Raw genomic sequence first — 23,066 nt, 5'->3', positions numbered from 1 at the left:
ACATTTCTTTCTTGAGAAAGAATATGGATTCCCTCCTACTGACTTCCATCGCCTTCGGGTGAAGCCAAGTGTACTTTGGGCATATTTCTGTAGCCTGTATTTCTTTACAATGTTTCCTGTCACCAGGTTACTGATCAGTCTTCTTTCCTGACTATTACCTGCTTGTTGAATGTGTTGCTGTAGGTCCCCAATCAATGCCTCGTGGTACTGTCATGAAATAAGTCAGGAGGATTCAAGTGCGGAAAACAAGAGCAGTTTATTGAGAATCACACAAATCTCACACAAAGTGAAAGCGGGTAGAGCTTCACGTAAGCAGGCAGGTAGTGCCGGGATGCAATGGGCAGCCCCACACTGCATAATGCGCACTTGTAATATCTGAGAGAGGGGAGCATCCAGTTTTGTTGACATAAAACTGCGGCACTCTCTCACTCATATAGTGAGGGAAATCCACCTGCGATCCGAGCAGAGAGGTTATGCTACTCATGGACTGAATAAGCGCTCCACAATAATAACGTGATCGGTGCCTTAAGTCCACACTGATAGCTGTTCTGGGGCAGTTTTTTAGTTATTATTTCCATAAACATATATATATATATATATATATATATATATATATATATATACACATATACATAGCAGTAGAGCTAATACAGTAGCTGGAAATCTGTTTATCCTTCGGTTCCTCGTGCTTCCCCATCTTCATAGAGCACTTTGGAAAGAAAGTGGAAAATGGTGCGGCTGTGATTTCCACGCATTTTTAGATGCTGGGAGCAGGGACCTATATAGAGTGCCTTATTGTAATAATTAAAATATTGATATTTGGTGCCAGATATAGATTCTCGTATCACATGGAGAAATACAACGATATATCGCCATATCGATTATATTGTACCACCCCTAAACAGCCCTATAGGCCTACAGAACAGGGCATATGACAAACTAATAAGGAAATAAATAAATAATCTTTATAGTGGATTCTAAGTGATCAAGAAGATTAGGGTATTTCATTTAAACTAGGGATGCACGATATTGGATTTTTGCTGATATCCTGTATGCCAATATATATATATATATATATATGGGTCAAAGACGAAAATGGGGTTTCAAGCATAAAAAAAATAAAAGTGTAAAAGAGCTTTAAATTTTGGCTTTTTCACATACATTAGAATATGTCCTGTTTAACTTTATATTTTTCTGAGCAAAAAATAATTACTACCGTGCATTTTTACTTTGATTTTACAGAAGACAACCACTAAAATGTCATTCAGTGTAACAATATTTTTATGCAAAAAAATCTTATCAGACATTTTTAGAAAAACTATAATCTGATGACATATTACAGGACTCTATTTAAAGATCACAGTGCAGCCCCCAAATACTAATTTTTTTGTCATTTTAAATCTTTATACTTCGCCAATATCCTTTAAACCATTAGGTTTTACCCATTTGTCAGCAAGACATTTTTGTAAGGAAGTGAAAATCAATTAAAATCTAATAAAATTTAAGAAGGAGCACATATTATTTTACATATTTTAATAAGTACAGCTCAGAATAAGTATATTGTTTCATTTTTACATAAATATATTGGTTACACCGAATGACCATGGTTTGTTAACTGAATGACATTTTGACAAAAATTGAGCAAATATTGTCATTGTTTCCATTATTGCAATGTTTTGAATATTATTTTGTATCATTAAATTCCTGAGCAAATCACAGAAGCTGAATCAAATAATAATTTTATTCCACAATGCATACATATCATATATTTCATTTCATTGAGAACTTGGAACTTGATGGACAAACACCTTAACAATTTTGAAACAAACTGGTGGTAATATAATCAATATCCCTCATTTCATTGAGAACTTGGAACTTGAAGGACAAACAAACACACACACACCTTAACAATTGTGAAACAAATGGTGGTAATACAATCAATTTCTCTCCTTTCATCCATGAGAGAGAGAGAGAGAGATGCCTACTCTATACATTTCTCCCAGTCTGCTGTAGTGAGTTTGGACTTCCTCAGGGTTAATGGCTCAGGTTCAGACACTATTGCCTTCACATCAGATGTGAAGTAAAATAGTTTGTCTGGTGTCTCAGGCCACACAAATGCATTCTTTCCAGCTCCACTTTGATGCATGCAGTTAACCTCTAATTCATCACCTTCAGCCCTCAAAACCTGCCCAACAAAGGGCTTGCCATCATAGAGGACCACCACAAATTTGCCAGATAAGTCATCATCAGGTTCCAATGTCACAGAGGCTTCTGTATTTGTTCCACTGACCTCTTGGATGGTTTGGAAGTCGATCTGCACTGATGGTCCACATTCACAAGTAGCATTGATTCTGGAGCAGAAACAAGATAACTCCCGATGGTGGATCTTCCCAGGTGTGTCTGCCACAATTTGGTGGATTTTTAAAGTGCCCTTCACAAGTGGCAACTCATTTGGAACAGCTTCGTCATATTTGCTTACCTCAGTCTCATCAATACAAAAGTATTTGATGCTTGATGTTGTGTCTTGAAGGACATTGAAGAGATCTTTTGGGTCCTGGATATCTCCTCCCTTTCGTACAAAGTCATCAGCACATCGCTTGGCAGCACCACCCACTCCATCTGGTGCCCCTTTGCCATGACTTTTCTCTGAGAAGTTCCATGTCACTCTTTTGAACCCAAAGAGAAAAGGAACTGTGCTCATCAGGTAAAAATTCTTGCCATTTCTATATTGGGTTACTGGGCCATCACTCATGCAGTGTAGTGTGGTGATTGAAGGATTTTGTTCCCTCAACTTCTCCAGTACTGGTTTGAGGTGAGCCCAGATAGCACGCTCATCATGACGCAAAGAATTCGAAATTGTAACGTAGGACTGGTGACTGGTAGATGTGTATGCTACACTTGTGTGAATGGTAGCCTGTCTTCGGTTGCCACCAAAATGAAATGCCTGCACTTCAGTGGCCAATTTGCAGGCATAGTTTTCTGAAAAGTCCATGTGGAGTACAGCCTCTTCCTCAGACAGGGTCTCTTTTAGACATCTACACTGTTCTGCCTGGTGGAGCCAATTATACTGGTGTCTTGCTAGAGAGTCAAGCTTACTATTAAATACTTTCAGAAGATCATCCCAAGTACCATTGATTGTCTTCTTCACAATGTTAGTGAATGGCTTATCCCCTTCTACAGTCTTCTGTCTTTCCCACTGTTGCCACATAATCTTACCAGGTTCTTCAGGCACATCAGCCTCAATCTCATTATAGCAGCACTTGGGACATACACGGTACATGCAGTTTCTTTGGCGGGGGTCACAGACGATGGCTGCTATTAGTTCAGAAGTGCTTGACGTTTTAAGCAATCCTTTTTGCTTGAGTTTTTCGACCAGAACCTTAACATTCTCATGATCTATACAAGCACATGTGTTCCGATCATTTGCTTTTGGCTCAGTGATGTGAAATGGCCTTAAACATAAGAACTGTCTGTAGGATACGGAGTCCTCTCTGGCCACCTCTGAGTTATTGACTCTCCATGGAGTTCTATCAGTGTCTTGGTGAGGATGCGTCTCTGAAGTTTAATTTTGTTTTTCGTTACAGTATCTTTCTTACCAGACAGCTGTCGGCTGTTCTCATCTCTGCTAAGAAAAAAATGGACCTTTTCTTGTCGTGCTGACTTTTCCTTCAAATCCCCTTTCCTCTTACTGGCTAATGGGTCTGCATTAGCCTTTTGCCGGTGCCTAGTAACTCTCTCTTTGTTTGTGGGCATCTAAAAGAAATCAGTAAAAAAAGACAAAAATGCATTAAAACATTAATATTTATAAAGTGTAATATATTTTTTTTTGTGCTAAACATCCCTCATTTATCTGAAATATAAATAAAATGCTAAAAATGTTATCTAAACAGTGACACTGTCATTCAGTGTAATGGGTGACACTGTGGTGTAACAGACAATTTGCATTACACCGAATGACAAAACATTACCCTGAATGACGAGACTTCTACTTAAGCTAATATTGCAGGCTAACAACTAGCCACCTATATCAAACAGTGAACTTGACCAGAAAGGTTCATCATAATTATTCACAACATCTACTTATTTTTCAAAAAATCTAACAATAAAAGTGTTTTTTGGCATTTCACTGAATGACATGCGTTATTGTAACTCAAGATACCACACTATAAAAAGGTGAAATTATCAAATATTTAAGAGCAATAAACGTACCTTGCTGCAGTGCCACACGGCCTTCAGGGGGGCTTTTGATGATGTCACAGACTGCTTGATGACTATTGGTTGTTTATTTAATTTCAAAATGGCTTCCTGATCCTGTTACACTGAATGACCTCTGACAAACTGCATATTCGGGACAAAAGTCCCCTAATTATTTCAATACTTAACGAAAAAAATAACACATAGTCCTTTTAATATAATACAGCCAACAGTTATGGTAACATGCCAAAGAAGCAAATATTTTTTTAACATGGTATTTTATGCGTTTATTTAAAAATGTATTAGTAAAATCATAGTCCGGACCATTACGCTGAATGACAATTTGACACTTTGGAGCATTATTTAACTCATATTTTGTCATTGTTTTTTCACAAAAGTTATTTGAAAAATGAAAGTAGACACTTTACTTGCATTTAATATGTTTATTTTGTATGTTAAATCACTTTTGTAAATTTAATTTGATGCGGACACAAAAATGGTGACGTCTCGTCTTTGACCCACATATATATATATATATATATATATATATATTTAAAATAAATTTGGCTGATAGTTGATATTGATATATTTCCTTTTGTTTGGAACATATTCTTAACTTTTTAAAAATCATTAATCAAGCTTGATTTGAGATAACAATTACCTCAGAAATTACACTTTCCCATCAGAAACACCCAAATCCTGTCTGAATATATTTCATTATACTGTCATTTCTTCATAACTTTATAAAAATCATTAAAGGGCACCTATTATGCAAAATCCACTTTTACATGTTGTTTGGACATAAATGTGTGTTGGCAGTGTGTGAACAAAACCACCCTACAATAATAAAAATCCACCCACTCCTCATTTTTTAATCCCCATTAACTGTAATATATAGGCATCTTTACACAGCAAAGGCGGCACAAAAACCAAACCTGAAGTGGCATAAAACCACGAAAATGTGCATTTACACAGACCGTTTCATTTTGATTTGATTTGATAGACTTTATTAATCCCACACTAGGGAAATTCACTTGTTACTGCATACTCCACAAGACCAACCACAATACTATAGACAAAGAAACGGCATAAATGCATTTACACAGGAAGTAAAATTGTGGGAAACATACCTTTTAAAATAACAACAATTTTAAAATTAGTTTGAATAAAAACCAATGCTATAAAATTAAATAAATATAAAAAAGAACAAATAATGTAAAACACGAAATAAATATATTTCCTGCACGTGCTACAGTGTATGTGCGCTGGATGGTTTGTCACAATGTTAGCTTCTGTGCTATTTTCTTTTTCTTTACAAAACTGATCCAAAAAAAAAAATAACACTTGTGGCAGACATCACAAGCGAAAATTGATACTAGCGTTAGCTTTCCAGGGGAGACTGCAGATGTCGCCAGACCGTCGTGTGTGGGTGAAATGTCGTCTGGGTTAAGCATTGGGAGTCATTCCACTCGTGTTGTTGTGGTCTTTTGTTTTTAGGTAAAAACTTTTCAGACTTTTGAGGTTAGTCGCCTCCTGCTTATCTCTCTGCACACCGCGAAGTCAAAGTCTCTCAATAGTGCAGTACACACTGCTGTCTCTTACGGTTCCGTCAACTTGCCTGTTAATTTCTTCCTCTGCTCTTATTAAAAGAAGCTCTTTTACTTATTTGTCGGACCAGTTGTTTCCCAATTGTTTAGCTTACTGTGTTTTTGGCTCGAACTGACCGGCGTCCTTTGGGTTGTCATGACAACGACGCTGCTTAGAGCCGCACTGTTTCGCGTTTCATTTACACTGAATCAAAACAGCGTCGCGTCGCCTTTGATACTAGGGACTGAGGTGGGTAATTTAGGTCTGCTTTTATGCGGCATTGCGTCTTTACAATGAATTCTGAGCAGACACCGACCCACTTTAGAGCAGCCTTAAATCGGCGCCTTTATTTGCGTCTGTCGGTGTGACGTCATGAGTCCGCGCCGCGCTCGCGCCTGTGTTTCGGCTGAAGAGAGGTGAGTGCTTTCAACCGTTAAAGTCTTTAAATCAATACAACTCGTTTAGATACTTGTATTTAAAACTGTGAAATTAATTATTACCTAATGTAACACTTTGATGCTTTATCTATCTAACAGTACATTAATGAAGGATATTTTATATTTTGTAAAAGCGCTCCCGCACATGAGTAACAGAAAAGGTGCGTCTTATTTCGCTCCCAATTTCGTGAATCAGTTTATCATGAATTCAGTCACTGGAAAGTAGTGATGGAGAAACAGAACTTTTTAAACTCCGAATCAAATGAATCAATTGCCTTTCAAAACGATTCAGTGATTCGAATCGCCAAAACAACACACAACAAACACAAACATGTGTTGACATCTTTTACAAACCAACTGAAAATGTTTTCATTAAAGCAGAATCTATTAAATAAAATCTACAAATCAGTAAATAATAAATATAAATCTTAATGCAAATTTAAAACTTGTATATTGTGTTCTGAGTGCTTGGCTAGTTTTAGTTTTTGTCTTATCAGGTCATTTAAAGTGTCATGAACTGGTCTTTCACACCTTAACTGTTAGATCTGAAAAAGACTCTAAATCTGTGGAAAAGTGGGAGTGTAGAGGGTGGGAAGAGGGGAGAAGACATGATATGTGCACGGACACTGTGCTGGTTCATGTTTGGAGCACGAGAGAATATGAAATAGACCAGGGTTCCTCAATTAGTTTTCACCGAGGGCCAAATTCTGCCAACAATACCGAGCCAAGGGCCACCGACCATGTTATGACCAAAACGATTGCTCTTATTATTGTTGTTAAAAGAGTCACAAGATAAATATTCAATATTTCAATATTCAATATCCCCCAGTAGTCCGTTTTATGCAAACAATTATGAAAATGTTTGTAATCATATACAGAAAACTAAAGAACTTTGCCTGTTGAATATTGAAAGCAAACAAAAAACTTTCCATGTCTGCCATTCAAATCAACTGTTCCTGCTCATCTCCAGACTGGATCTCTTCTGTCCACTTTCCCTAATTGCAGATTCAGATTAGATCTGTCATCATTAATATTTTTATACTTAGATTTTTCTGTAACGCTGTGTCCCAACCAGAGGTGACGTGATGCGATAAAAGGTATCTTTTCCATGTAGTTTTTGTCCTAATCATCTGGGGATTCTATTTTCGAAACAGTTTCTATTTTCTGTGAAGTTGCGGCTGGAACAACATACAAATGACAGTGATATTTATTTATTTTTATTAATTTGCTTAGATGAAGACAACGTTATTATGTAATTATTTGTCCCATTTTTATCTAAATAATGTAGCATGTTTTTTTTTTTAATGCCAAATTGTATATGACATATGATTATTTATTGTGTAGCCTTATTATGTCTAAAAATAAAATAATTATGTCTGCTCTGATATGGAATATTATATTAACAGACTATCCAAATCTTAATAAAACAGTAGGCCTATACCTTTAGAAGCACGGATGTGTCTGTCACTTTAAAGGTATGGTTCACCCAAAAATGAAAATTCTGTCATAATTTACCCAGGTTGATCTAAACCTGCAAACAGTTCTTTCTTCTGTTGAACACAAAAGAAGATAGGCCTACTAAACAGCTGCTGGTCCTCAGTAACTTCCACAGTAGAGAAAACATACTATCAGAGTCATTGGGGACCAAACTGTTAGGTTACCCACATTCTTCAAAGTATCTTCTTTTATGTTCAACAGAAGAAAGAAATTACAGGTTTGGAACAACTTGTGGGTGTGTAAACAATGACAAAATTTTCATTTTTTGGGTGAACTTTCCCTTTAAGTCAGACAGCCCACCGTAAGCAAATGCTTCTCTGCAAACTGCGCGTTCATCATTAGTTATTGGACCGAAAACATTGATAACTTTGAGAGCCTTGTGTTCAAAGGGCGGATGTGAGCTCTAGATGTTTTAAACCGCGCAGGTTTAGCGCATGCTGCTTTAACAGCGCGTGTTCTGGAGACTCCGTCGCTATGGAAACAAAGACGCCAAAATGTAATCACGCACAAAGACCTTCCCTAATACTTATGAAATTGATTTAATTATAATTGCTATTAGTATTATGAACGGTGCAAAATACTTATGTTTATTCAAATATGTTCCCGCATTGACTTGATAGGGGACTCATCATTTTACCTTTAAATACGGGACGATTCCGTATTTTAACAGACGGGTGGCAACCCTACGCTAAACTGTCCATTTACATTTGAATGGTCTGTTTTCCATGTCTTCACTCTCCATGTTTTCGCTGACACATCGTGGCTACACCGGATGCGACAGTTGTCGTATCACGCAGCGCTGCGCCGCATAGACAGCATCGCTGATTTTAATGGATTCTATTGTATTTTGTCACACTGTGCGGCTCGCGTCTGGTGTAGACACAGTCAGACTAATATTGCTGTCTGATGCTGCGTTAAGATTTTTCATGCCACATTATTTGAAATTAGCATGGGCCAAAACATTTTTCTCTCACGGGCCGGATTTGGCCTGCAGGCTGCCTATAGAGCATGGGAACCTACGTCACGCCGCGTCGGATTCCTCCATGTTTTAGGTCACGCTGAGGAGCACACAGCGTAAACAAATGCAAATCACCACAGAAAAAGCCGACCGTTTTACATTAATATTTTTTGAAAAACATCTTGGAATAAAACGGACTAATATGTAAGGCTATGTTCACACTTGGCGTCTTTTTTGAAGCTGCTAGCGTCTGTTTTACATTATAATCCTATGGAGTAAACCGTGTTTTCAAAAAAGTCATGAGCGCAAAAAAACCCGCCCTACGTCAAATGCCTTTTTGACAGCTGACCAATGACAAGCGAGTGGCGAGTCGTTTCCATAACAACAAAAACAAGAAGAAAAAAGTAGAAGAGAGCCGGTAGACAGATCGTACTAGTTTCGGAGCACAAGGAACCGTGCATCATCCAGCCGGAGATCCTGGATTAAATTGTTGGAAGCACCATACAGTTTCCTTCCCTGTATAATGTAGTGCTCCCACAAACGTCGTTGTGAACCGACTCCCTCCCCGTTAACTTCAAAAGCACATTTCTGCGACCGTGTTTTTGGTGTATGTATTACCATTCGTATAACCACAATCTTATTAAATACCATGGATAAACTATGGTTAGAGTAGCAAAACCATGGTTAATTTTGTAAGGGTAGAATACACTATAGCTAGATCTCAAACACAGTGGATCATTGTTATATCGTCATATCGGGATATGGAAATTGATGAAACAGTAAGCCTTAACCACTGCAACGCGATCTTAAGTAGAATAATATAAACATTAAATAATATAAAACGTCTACATTCACTACCACTCAGTCTCCGCTGTAGCTCCCGTGACCTAAATTCCCAGAATGCATTGCCGTTGTGACGACACATTCCCAGACTCTATTGAGGAACCCTGAAATATGCTCATAAAAACTTGAAACACGTTTGCAGCCAGTGTGGTTAAACTCATCGCGGCATTCAGTGCAGAAACTGCTCTCTAATGCGCGCTCCACGTGTTGTTGCATATTAAATATTACGGTCATGTTTACAGAGGTGTTCTGACAGCGCGGAAGCTCTTTTAGGAGATTTAAATTCTCTGCTGTAATACAACCTCATACATAATACAGCACAGCGATTGGATCTTAAGAGTTCGTTCTCATGAATAATACTGAGAAAAGCTCTGAAAACTGATGACGTAGATGCGTACTCATTAGCCACGACAGCCAATCACCACTCCAAAATAAAGGTATATACGTCACTTTAATGAAAAAATAACCACTTTTCCATTAATAATAGACATAATGCACTGCACTGATGTGCAACCTGTTCATGTTAACATCTCAAAAAATGTGTTTTAGGGTTTCATGACATTTTAAAGCCATTGACTCTCACTCTGACTCCCTTACTAGTGCATTGACTACTGAACTAGGGAGCTGATTGAGACGCACCCAGAGATTTAGTTTGGATTCATATTTCTTTCTGTTAATTATTTTGATCTTAAACAGGACAAAGTGTCCCAACACAGAAAAACTCCTGGTGAAGCAACTGAGATCCACGTGTGACACAGGATTATAAAGATGGTGTTTATTAAAGAGGAGAGTGAAGACATGAAGATTGATAAAGCATTCAGAGTCAAACATGAAGATACTGAGGAACAAACAGGTTGGTTTTCATTCTCAACGCTGAACTCACTCACTTGATCCTTATTAAAATGTCCAGCTCTACAGAAATGAATGATATTGTTGAAGAAACTCGTATGACTGTTGTATTTTAAAGTGTTTTAAACCTTAACACATTTTTTGAGATGTTACCATATAACAGGTTGCACATCAGTGAAAACGACAATAGCACTCATTGGGCCTCATTTATCAATTTAACGTAGAAACGAGCGCAGATCTGAGTGACATAGTTCACATCTGATTCATGAAACATTCGTATGCTGCCAATCCCATCTTACAAATGATTGTACCCTGGGGGTAAGCAGATAAACATCAAATTTTCATTTTTGGGTGAACTATCCCTTTAAGTGTAGAATTTATTATAATAAATAGAACTTGCGGCATACCACTATTTTTTGTAATTGTTTCTGCAAAATAATTTCTCTTAGCCATCTTTACAGCATTCTGATAGTTGGCTAGAGACTCCTGTAACATTTCAAAATATATCTGTAACCTGTCTTTATGCCATCTTCGTTCAAATTTTCTACAAGTTTTCCTCAACCCCTGAGTCACATCATTCAGCCAGGGCTCAGATCTGGATCTAACTTTTTTTAACCTGCAGTTGAGCGACTCCAAAAAAAGGCAAGCAAATGGAATATAATGCATTGAGTGAGGAATCCAAATCCATATTATGAAAAAAAAAACTGTCGATTAAATAATAAGGATCGATTTCATACAATAAATTTTTGAACTGCTCTACGGCATCCAACATTTAAAACCCTTTGTGGTCGACTTTGATTTCTGGGTTTCACTAATTTATGTGATATCAATATATTAAAAATAATTTAATTATGGTCAGAAAAAACTTGATCTGATGTTTCAACATCCTCAATAAATAGACCAAAATGCAAAACTAAGTCTAAAATATGACCATGAACATGAGTGGGTTTATGCACTTGCTGTATAAGATTAAAAGAATCAATTACATTGAAAAAATCCCTTACCAATGGATTTGTAAGACAGCACACTTGTATGTTAAAATCACCCACTAACATGGACTTGCCAGTAAAATCCACTGATGAGACAAATTAAAAGGGTGCCCAGTGAAAGATAATTTCTCTTCCCGCTTGAATAATGGATTAGTAGAATGAGAGTAGATCACCTTGGAGGAGGTAATACATAAGCTGAAGTCTTACCTAAGGAGGTAAGACTTCAGCTTTACCGCAAAGCCACTTGGCCGCCCGCATCTCCTGCGATGTCGGCGATTAAAAAGCGCACAGCGGTCGGAAACAGACGAAACGGGAACGAACAGGTGGAAGGTAATTGGTGCCGAATCGTTTCTGCATGCAAAAGCGTGCTCCCTCCATTGATGATTTAATATCAAAAAGCATTTGCCGGTCATATGTTAACAGGGCAGAAGAGTTTATCACACAGAAAGACATAATCACAAATAAAACAAAGACAAAGTCGCAAAGCGAAAGACGGCACGCCACATACACCGGCGCCATCTTGACACGTCACACGTTATTAAATTTATTTGAACTTTACCATAGTACAGAGCTAATTTTGTAGCATATGTTTGACTTTTATTTCCACTTTTAAAAGCCTCTTATACTTTGTACTTTTATATCTATTATTGTTCAATGAAACTGACATTTAACAAAAAGAGGCAGAGTTGTGCTTATTGTCGCGCTTTATCATCGATCGCTACTTTCCGGCTTACACCACGCCTATCAAGTAAGGGTACTGTTGGAAATAATGCTCTGTAGTAAATTGAGAGTACTACACACTTGCTTATATAAGAAGATCAGTGTTATTGATAACTTCTAAATCTGTGAATCATCTCTTACAGATCCATGTGACACTATTATAAAGATGGAGTTTATTAAAGAGGAGAGTGAAGACTTGAGGATTGAAGAAACATTCAGAGTCAAACAGGAAGATACTGAGGAACAAACAGGTTTGTTTTCATTCTGAAACCTGAACTCGCTCATCTAATCCTTATTAAAATTCTCAACTCTACAGGAAGGATTGATATTTTTTGAGAATGCCATATGAGTTTTGTAATTAAAAATGACCCATTACCTCGAAAATGAGCATTGAAACATACGCAACTAAGATTATACAATAAACTTTGCTCTTTTTTTATTATCATCTCTTCGAATAATGGGAAGAGGTTTTGAGATTACATTTAACACCTTTAATAGCTTAGTGCGTATAAGATCTACATGTTGCTGGGTTTGATGTTTGTTCTTTGTGCCATTTAAAAATGGTGTTAATTTGGATTTGTCTTATTTGCATTAGACCTGATGACACTGAAAGAGGAGAGTCAAGAACTCAAAAAAAAGGAAGATAATGTTCAGAATGAGAAATATGGTTTCGTGACTGGAGAAGAATCATTTAGTTGCTCACATACTGAAAAGACTTCACGAAAAAGAGCTCAAAAGACAGCAAATAGACGTTACTTCACCTGCCAACAGTGTGGAAAAAGTTTTACTGAAAAAGGAAACCGTAATGTTCACATGAGAATTCATACTGGAGAGAAACCTTACACATGTTGTCAATGTGGAAAACGTTTTACATATAAACAACACCTCGATGACCACTTCAGAATTCACACTGGAGAGAAACCTTTCACCTGCCCTCAGTGTGCAAAGAGTTTCACTCAAAAAGGACACCTTAAAGACCACATGAGAACTCACACCGGAGAAAAGCCATTCACCTGCAAACTGTGTGGAAAGAGCTTCATTCGAAAATCAAACCTTAGCAAACACATGAGAATTCACAGTGGAGAGAAGCCTTACACGTGTTCTCAGTGTGGAAGAAGTTTTACACACAAACAAAGCCTCAATGACCACATGATGATTCATACTGGAGAGAAACCTTTCAGCTGCCAACAATGTGGAAAGAGTTTTGCTCAAAAAGGAAACCTTAAGAAGCACATGAAGATTCACAATAGAGAGAAGGCGTTTACATGTGATGGACGTAAAGTTGCTCTTTAACAGTGTGATCCGTGTTCAGTGTGTCATGTGATTAAATTCAAATATGCTTTAATTCAGATATATTTGGTTGGTGCTGAGCCAGAGATGGATGAGCTTAGCACTTGTCATATCCCTTACGAAAATTAACCATGGCTTTACTATAGTAAAACTGTAGTAACCATGACTGTAATAAGTGTGTTTTCTATGTATGATGAGTAATATTGAAAAGTGTATAAGGGTGTGTTCACACTTGTAGTTCGGTTCGTTTGGTTCATTTGGTCCCGACCAAAAAGGAAAATGATACATTTGGTCGGCTTGAATGACGTATATATTGTGACGTAACTTACCGAACACCCCAAACAAAAGGTGCGTTAGACTTAAAGCGGCGCTGCGGGTGTATGATATCGAAGCACCCATTAACTGATCGGTCTGTTCATCGCCACTTTAAGTCGAACACACTTAATGCTGCCTGCTGGACTAAGTGCGCTCATTGATGCGTGTACATATAATTTTATTTTCACCACCTGTAAACTCACAAGGAGCTCATAAAAGGCACTTAACCTCAACGTTGCGCCACGTTTGCCCTCTGCTCATTTTGTTTTGGTTACACTGCGCATTCCGTCATCAAATTATGTCGCATCTTTTGGTTTAAATATTTTTATTATTAGAAATTTTAGCAGGCAGTCACTTGTAATTACACTTTTTTTTAAAATACAAACATATAAAACTTACATTTCAACAAATAAACATTAAAAAAAGAGAAAAAAAAACAATAGTCATGAAAATGATAATTGAACAAAAATTTAAATGCATTTCCCCCACCCAAAAATTAGACCCATAAGTGCTTTCCAGTGGTAAAAGTAGGTACTGAAGGTATAATAAACATATTAATCACAATTTTGTAGGAAGGAAATAAAAGGGGACCAAATTTTTTCAAATAACAAAAGCTGGTCACACTTTATATTAGGTGGCCTTAACTACTATGTACTTATATCAAAAAATATGTACAATGTACTTATTGTGTTCATACTGTATTGAAAAACACTTGCTGCTATTAAGGTGGGATACGGGTAAGGTTAGGGACAGGTTTGGTGGTATGAGTAAGTTTAAGGGTGGGTTTAGGTGTAAGATATGGGTCAACAATGTAATTATAAATGTAATTTCAGAAATTAATTATATGTAGGTATTTTTACAACTATAAGTACAATGTAAAAACATGTATGTACACAATAAGTGCATTGTATCAAATTATTAATTCAAATTTAAGTACATAGTAGTTAAGACCTCCTAATATAAAGTGGGACCCAAAATCTTGTCTATTAGGGTATACCTGATTCTTTCCAGATGTAGTGTACCTGTTAACTCTCAGCAATTTAAGAGTTGGAACTTCTTTTTTCTTCCAAAGAAAAAGAACGGAAGGATAAGTTTTTTGGCAGAGATCAACTCATATGAAACAAACTGTTGTACCCGTGTAAGTCTCAAAAATTCTTTGGAAATTCCAAATATAATTAATATAGGATCTGATTCAATGGGAATGTTCAATGTATCTGAAAAAACTTGGAATATTTTGTTCCAGAAACTGTAATTTAGGACACAAGGAATATATAGGAATGAGACAGGTTGGAATCTAAAAACCGACATTTGTCACACAATGGAGACACTTCTGGAAATATTTTATTCAATTTACACTTGGAATAATGAAGCCTATGAAGCACTTTAAACTGAATGAGACAATATCTTGCATTAATGGAACATCTGTGGACCAGTTCAAGACACTGTTCCCAAAATTCACTAGGAATTTCTACTGCAAGTTTATCTTCCCAGGCAGATTTAATGTTCTCCATAGATGGACTTTTCACCTGTTCTAAACCCTTGTAGAGCAAGGAGATGGTACTACCATCTCTAAGACATCTTTCCAGAAGTGTGTCCAGATACATGGGTGTAGCTGTGACATAATTAGAAATGTTAGACTTCACAAAGTCTCTTATTTGAAGATACCTAAAGAAGTGATTAGAAAGAATACTGTATTTCTCACACAGCTGCTGAAAGGAAGCAAATTTTCCATTTACATATAAATTCCCTACGTTTCGTAACCCTAAATTTATAAATATAACATCGAAGGGCAAAAAGAAGGGTTAGCTGAAATGGAGAGCAAAAATGACATTTGGATGAATTTGAAATGTGTCTTTAACGGTTTCCAAATACGAACCGAATTATGAATACCAGGGTTATGATTATAAAGTGAACTAGCTATACCTTTGGGTGATAAAAGTATTGCATTAATAGAATATGGGAGACATTCCTCCTGTTCCAACACCAACCAATTCTCCCCTTCCGGAGTAAAATCTATCCATGAAGTCAAGGCCTTCAGGTTTGCAGCCCAATAATAGTAAAGAAAATTAGGTAGGTCGAGTCCTCCCTGTATTTTGGTTTATATAAGTGGTGTTTAGAAATCAAACTTTATAAAAGGAACTTTATAGTTCCAGACAAAAGGAACCAGGATAGAGTCCATTTAAAAAAAAAAAAAAAAAAGATTTGGGCAGGAATACAGGAATGTTCTGCACTATATACAAAAACTGCGGGAGAAATATCATTTTAATTGCGTTTACCCTACCCACAAGAGAAATAGGAAGTGTTCTCCAGAAATTGATCATGGATTTAAGTTTAGACAACAGGGGTTGAAAATCGGCCTTAACTTAGTTGGAAAACTTTTTTGTCTCCTCAATTCCTAGGTATGTGAATTGTTCTGAAGCAATCTTAAAGGGCAAATACTGAAGCCGAGAGGAATCTTTGATAGTGATTGGCATCAACACGCTCTTGTCCCAATTAATTTTATATTCTGCAAATGTACCATAGTAATTAATCAAATTAAGGATATTTAGAATGCTACTATCGGGCTCAGAAATAAATAAAATTACATCATCTGCATATAATGCTAATTCATTAGCATTTAACTCCAGTATGTGTACTAATAGCCTCAGCTAAAGGCTCAATGGCTAATGTAAACAAAAGTGGTGACAGTGAACACCCCTGTCTTGTACCACGGTGTAATTCAAAACGAGAAGACATTGTTTGATTTGTGAGAATTCTTGCACACGGACTAGAGTACAACAATTTAATCCATGAAATGAAATAATCTCCGAGATTAAACTTCTTCAATACGGCAAATAGGTAAGGCCACTCAATTTGATCGAATGCCTTCTCTGTATCCAATGACAGAATGTCTAGATCTTGCTGCAAGCCTCTGGAAGAATAAATGATATTAAAAAGCCGCCTGAGATTAAAGGAAGAGTTCCGTTTTGGTATGAAGCCATTTTGATTTGGATGTTTACGTTTCTAATTACTGTGTTTAGTCTGCATGCCAACGTTTTTGCCAGAGTTTTTTTTTTTTTTTATCCGAATTTAAGAGTGAAATAGGTCTATAAGAACCCAGTTCCTCTGGGTTCCTTCCTTTTTTTTGGGACCACAGTAATAATTGCTTCGTTTAGGGAGGACGGCAGAGACTGATCTATAAATGACTGTTTATAAATCCTATATAAATAAGGTGATAGTAATTCGTTGCAGGCTTTACAGAATTCATTACAAAATCCATCTGGACCAGGTGTTTTACATCTTTTTAGAGATTTTATGGTACCTGATATTTCTTTAATAGTAATTTCCGCACCTAACTCCTCAACTTGCTCTTGATTTAATGAGGGTAGATTTTGTTGGTCTAGAAACTGAGCAGTAACTGTAGGGTCTATATTTCCTTTAGACAAATACAGTGTCTCATAGAATCTTCATGATAATAGTTAGTGAACAATTTTCCAGTAAAAAAAAAAATAAAAAATGTTTTTAATTTATGCTATCTCACAGAATGTCCATTAACAGTGCCTACAGTCCTTGTCAGACATGCAGCTTTTCCTTTATTTTAGTGGTATTGGGCTTATGTATAAATGGAATAAGGACCAAATGATGGCAGCACAACGTCAGTGCTTGGTGATGCAGCTTCTTCTCAGTTCCACCTAAAGCAGTTTTTGTTAATGTAATGGGAGTCATACTGTTGCAATAGAGGATTCTCTCTTTTTTGTTTCATTTACCTTGCTGACTTCACAACATGCACACAAATATGAATTGTACATACTTTGCTATATTTGCAGTACTCCTGGTATGTTGTCATGGAGGCTCCATTTGATTTCAAAATTGTAAGTATAAATTCAGTAATTATAGATATGGGGATTTGGTCCAGAGAGGGGCACTCTGTGGTCCTTCCTGAGATTTATTCCCTTTTTTACCTTTGGGTTTTTTTGGGAGGAGTTTTTTTTTTTTTCTTCTTCTTCCTGCTATGTTGGGCCTCCATATTAACTTAACTTGCAACTTGACTTGTAAATTTATTGTACTCTGGTCTTTTTTTCAGCATGACATGCCTTGCTTAAGGAGGTGGTGGTGCACAATGTTGGTGGAGAATCTAGAGATTGAAGGGTACCTGTGTCTTTAAAAAATCAAGACAAACTCAAGATATTTTTATCTGTAATCGGGCCGCAAGGTAAACATTGAATTTTTATAAATTTAATACTACAACCATGGCCGGAGATTTGTCCACTTTACCAAGCAGGGAATAGATGGCCAGGGGAAGTCTGGACCCAATTTTCCGCATCCCTAGGAAGAGGAAATATGAGGTTGCCATGGTAAGAATTATGGCCAAATTTTTACAGGCCCAAAAACTTGGTCTAAAGATATAATTGTAATTCTTGTGCTTTACGTGTACTAAGCTATTATGTAATATGCATCTTACTGCCTTCATGTAAAGAAACCTGTCCTCTCAAACCCATGCGAGGTGAAGAAGCCATGCAGAGTAGAGTCCTCTTCGGAGGGAATAGGCATTTTGCAAGCATGTATCTAGATTTGATTTCCTTCCTGTGAGGGAGTTTAACAGAGGTGCTTCACGTCTAAAAACGGATCACAGTTAGTTATGTGCTCTCCACGTACACATGCCAGCTTCCCACTGCTTACATACTGTATCTTAATCCAAGATGCAACAACAACTACATATATGCTATTTGAAGGACACAAATGTGAACGGTACAGAGCATGCAAATTAAGAGTGGTCCATTTTCCTGGTCCAAGATGATGATGATATTGATGATGATGATACCTGATATTGAGCCTACTGATTTTGCAGTGACTTGTGTTTTATGTTCACAGTTACCTGAGGACATTTTGCACATGATCTTCATCCTTGTGGTGCTAGAAGATGGTGACCCTGCAATTCATACCCTGGCTCTCACGTGCACACGTTTCTGGAGGATAGCGAGAGAGAAATCCTTTCGGGAGGAAGCGCACCTCTGCTGGCTTGACAGTGAGTTTTGTGTTTTGCATTCTGCCCTCCTCCCATATTTTTAGAGGCAAAGCACCTCTGAGCTATAGGTGAAAGTCACTCACTCACAGGATCACTGTGAGCTATGGGTGCACTCAACTTGGACAATGTCTGATTGCAGCTTTTTATATTGCAGCAAGGGCAGAGCAAAAAGTTTAGAACTTGAGAAGGGTCAGAGTTTGGCAATCTGTGTCACTAAATGTCCTGCAGATGCCAGCAACACAACACAATAGTTGGCCCCTGGAGTGGTCACTTACTTCTTACATTATAACAATGGTGTGTTGTACATAAATGTCACCTGCTTTATTGTACCAGTAAATTTCTGTACCAGTTTACAACTGTGATGCTTTTAAGTGATGATTCTACATTTGTCCTTTATCTGTCTGTTTGGGCCCAAGTTATGATTCAAGTCTAGTTTCTAGTGCTAAAATAATTTATCATAATATAATAATTACTTATACACTGGCCTCATGATTTGTTTTGTTTTAGACAATAAAAGCTTATTTTAATTTCACATTTCTCTTGCTGTGGTGGCACACCACTCCTAAAATATAGAGGAAACACTGCTACCAGAAAATTTTGCATAAATATATATATTCTGCACGTTTTACACATGAACCCTTCTCTTCTTTTGTCATCAGGTGTGGTGAACTGGAAAGCATTTTCAGAGCATAGAAGGACCTACCGAACTCCATATCGAATCTCCTGTTACATTCAGTGCAATTATCTCTACAAAGACTGTGAAGGCTACAGGGTATGTGGGCAGAGGGGAAAACTACAAGGATTCTACTCCGACAATGAATTTGCAGGATACTGCAGCGTTGAATGTTTTTATGAGGCTGGAGGCACTTTGTAATAACTGATTTTCTATTGGATGTGATTTTCTATTTTACATGATATATGCATGTTAGAAAGGCTCAGACTACATGCATTTCTACATATTTCTTTGATCTCAGTTCTATAAAACTGAAAGCACTTTATATGGCAGTTAATAAATTCAGTATACAAAGAATTTATTATTTTTTTGTTGTTGTTGTTATTTTTTCCACAGATATTGTGATGAATTGTAGGTGTCCGTTTCAGTAAATCTAAATGCAAAATGCACTGTAAGGTAGAGGTCTGCAAGCCCGTCGGGTCCCGACGGAGCCCGACAGGCCGAGTCCATTCGGGCCGGGCTCGGGCTTTTTTTTTTATTTTTTACAGGTCGGGCTCGGGCTCATTTAGCTTCTCTCCTTTTATTGTGCCCATATACGCGCAGAGCACACATGGCTAATTAAATACTGATTATATTATAAATATTATACATCGCCTAAGCAATACGCAATGCATACGCACACATTAGCATACAGGTGACCATGCAGAGCATCAGGAAGAAGTTGGAGCGTGGAGTTACAAAAAGTTCCCAATGCTTCGGGAAAAGCTGCATTTTTGATCAGCCATACATTTGATGATGATCCTGACTCGCCATCTCCTCACTGGATGTGCCTTTAGAGAGAAATGCATCTTTAGGGATTTTATAATGAAAGAGTTTTTGTTTTCGATTTGAATTATTTTGTTTTAAAGTAGTAATTCAAAGCTTTCTATAGATACTATATTTATCAAGTCAGTGAGGCAAGTAGGCTATATGCTGTGTTTCGGTTTTTCAGAAGCGCTCCGCTTGCTCAAAACCGAAATTGCTTCTTTTTTTTAATAAAAGCACGTTTTGTTGATATTGTGAGTGCACACAAATAAAAGTAGACCCTTTACAGTTCCGAACAACGTAGCCTTTTACTCTTACCTTTATGAGCAAAAATGACAGCGTATTTTGAAATGTTTCCAATGCAAGTGATCGTTCTGGCGCGTCCTGTAAAGCGTGCTTCAGCTTCCACTCTCCGCACAAACTACTGGATATGCATCAGTGCACATTTATCTAGCTCAAGCGTTTAAACTAACATTGTGGAGCTGTTTTATAATTATAGATTTAATTTTAAGTCGTGATGATTTGAGAAAGCTAAATTGAGCAAACATAGGCTATGATCAACTCGCTGTCTGCCGCTGACCGCTTGGTCGTAACTTTAAAAAACAAAAACTTACATTTAACGAATAAAAAAAATGCTCCAAACGTTTTTCTAAATTAACTTCATAAAATAACGAAACGAAATACAATCACTTTGCCATTTCATACAAAACTGAACTATTTTAATAGCTGAAACAGTAGTAGATAAGCTGTTTTGGGAGAAGGGGGAAAAAAGACGGGCTCGGGCCGGACTCGGGCCGAGAATTCTGATGAGCTGTCGGACACGGGCCGGGCTCTACTGTAAGGTGGCACCATTGTTATCATAGGCAATGTATGTTGACAGGCTTGTACTACGATTCACCATGGCAACAGGTAAAGCTGGAGGTACTTTGTAATAATTGATTTTCTATTGGACGTGTTATATACGTGTTAGAAAGGCTCAGACTACATGCATTTCTACATATTTGTTTGATCTCAGTTCTGTTAAACTGAAAGCACTTTATATGACCGTTAATAAATTCAGTATACAATTTTTTTTTTATTTTTTAGATATTGTGATGTATTTTAGGTGTCTCTTTCAATAAATCTAAACGCAAAATGGGCTGTAAGGTGGCATCATTGTTATCATAGGCAATGTACTGTATGTTGACAGGCTTGTACTACGATTCACCATGGCAACAGGTAAATTAAAAGCGGAACCTTAATGGACGTAGAGATATTAATCCAGGTTTATGCAGACTGCGGACATTTTTTTTTTTTTTTAAAGAGCCCTACTCAGAGCGGGGAAAAGTGTCGATAAGTTAACACAAAGTTTTATTCAGTTTTTTTTTTATCAATTCATCATTGACCAGACTTACATTTCCTTGGGGAGTATTGTAGAACAACATATTATTCTTAAAAGCAAATAATACATGAAAGCCAGAATGCCGAGGAAGGTTAAATTTGAATGGATTATCAACTACAGAGACTACTGTATGAAAATGACTTATACACTTAAATTTAAACTCTTATCTCAGGAAAAATTATTCTCACCGTTGTCTCTATGTGAGCGACCATCTTGCCGACAACATCTCGTTTTGACATCTCGCGTGGTTCTGTGTGATTTGGACAACTTCAAGTTACGCCCCTCTCTTGCAGTCCGCAGACAGATGCTATTGCGGTATGCGGCTGTACACAAAGCAGGTTTATGAGCACGGTGCTAGCATTATAGGTAAGATGAAATAAAAATGCCAACAACACGTTTCTGAGGACAGTCGGTTCCCTTCAGTTACTTTCACATAAAAACATCCGCTCCGCGTTTTGACTTGAAACTTGCAGCGCTCATATTTATTCAATGACATCATTGCCTTTTGATGTTTAATCCAGCCGTATCGTGACTTTTATCTTTCCGTCCCCAACTGTAAGACCTCTTGAAATTACAATTAAGACATTTCTTATTCTATTTAACGCATTTAAACTTTTTTTATGGCCTTAAGTTTGATACAACTCACTTTCAGAGTTTTTAAGGACCCGCGGGATCTGTATTTAAGGAGCCCGTCGGGCAGGGCAGTGATACATTTTGGTAGCCCGACTGGACAATAGCCCCGGGTCGTCGGGGTTAGCGATTTTGCGAGCCCTGCATAGGCTTACTTCCATGTTGAAGAATAAGATGAATCCTGCTTCCTGTTAAGGTACTGACTGGTCACATGACAGGTCAACCATACATTTCCTACAGAAACATACACACTTAAGACGGTAAGAGGAATAAAATGGACTAAGAAAACATGTAAACTAGTTAAAACTATTATCTGTAAACTCAGTGTAATAAATAGAGATAGTCACGCAGTGTGAAAACAACGGTGATCCGATGACTTTGAAAATCGTGCAGTGTGAACACGGATCGGATCGCTGTTGTTTTCACACTGCGTGACTATCTGGGGTAGCATTCAGTCGCTGCTGTGTTCACATTGCACGATGGATCGGCGACAGGGTCTTTCACATTGCACGATTTCACAATAGAAAGAATCGCCGACAACTCTGTCTGATCCGCAAACTAAGTTTCACAACAAAACACACGCGAGAAGTGATAAGGAAATAACGCGAGAACCTGCATGCCTCAGCCCGTTGTTCTCGAGCGAGACTGGAAGTATTAAAAAATATAGCCAGCAAATTGTCTGTGCGCTGATTTCCAGCTACAAAAAGAAAGACAGATTATGCAGGAGGGAGATGCAAATGGAACAGGGATTGTGTTCTGCAAAGAGTGGTAAATAATAATTTTGCAGTAACTGTTATGCTGATGTTGCGGCTGGTCAAGCGTTTGTGCTTGTTTCTGTATGATATAATTGTACATATTAAAATACTGATATGGTCTATAACTCCTCACTGAACT

General features: G+C 37.4%; 1 protein-coding gene across 8 annotated transcripts; it reads left to right on the top strand.

Moving 5' to 3' along the window:
* Positions 1-6,076: 6,076 nt before the first annotated feature.
* Positions 6,077-22,490, top strand: LOC131539418 (gastrula zinc finger protein XlCGF49.1-like). 8 transcript variants are annotated; one of them, XM_058774013.1, is made up of 5 exons: positions 6,089-6,197; positions 10,213-10,369; positions 12,218-12,325; positions 12,670-18,684; positions 19,344-22,490. In XM_058774013.1, the coding sequence occupies exons 2-4, from the start codon at positions 10,285-10,287 to the stop codon at positions 13,365-13,367; spliced, it is 891 nt and encodes a 296-aa protein (XP_058629996.1). In that variant the 5' UTR covers positions 6,089-6,197; positions 10,213-10,284; the 3' UTR covers positions 13,368-18,684; positions 19,344-22,490. The 8 variants fall into 8 exon arrangements, with proteins under 8 accessions (XP_058629998.1, XP_058629996.1, XP_058629997.1 ...); XM_058774010.1 differs by lacking the exons at positions 6,089-6,197; positions 10,213-10,369 and adding an exon at positions 11,032-12,102 and having other exon boundaries at positions 12,670-17,530; positions 17,743-18,684; XM_058774012.1 differs by lacking the exons at positions 6,089-6,197; positions 10,213-10,369 and adding an exon at positions 11,032-12,102 and having other exon boundaries at positions 12,670-17,871; positions 18,531-18,684.
* The last annotated feature ends 576 nt before the right edge of the window (positions 22,491-23,066 follow it).

Source organism: Onychostoma macrolepis, chromosome 04 (genome assembly GCF_012432095.1).
Source record: "Onychostoma macrolepis isolate SWU-2019 chromosome 04, ASM1243209v1, whole genome shotgun sequence".
Classification (NCBI taxonomy): domain Eukaryota; kingdom Metazoa; phylum Chordata; class Actinopteri; order Cypriniformes; family Cyprinidae; genus Onychostoma; species Onychostoma macrolepis.
The sequence above is the reverse complement of the archived record's forward strand: the minus strand, read 5'-3'. Positions and strand labels throughout refer to the sequence as shown.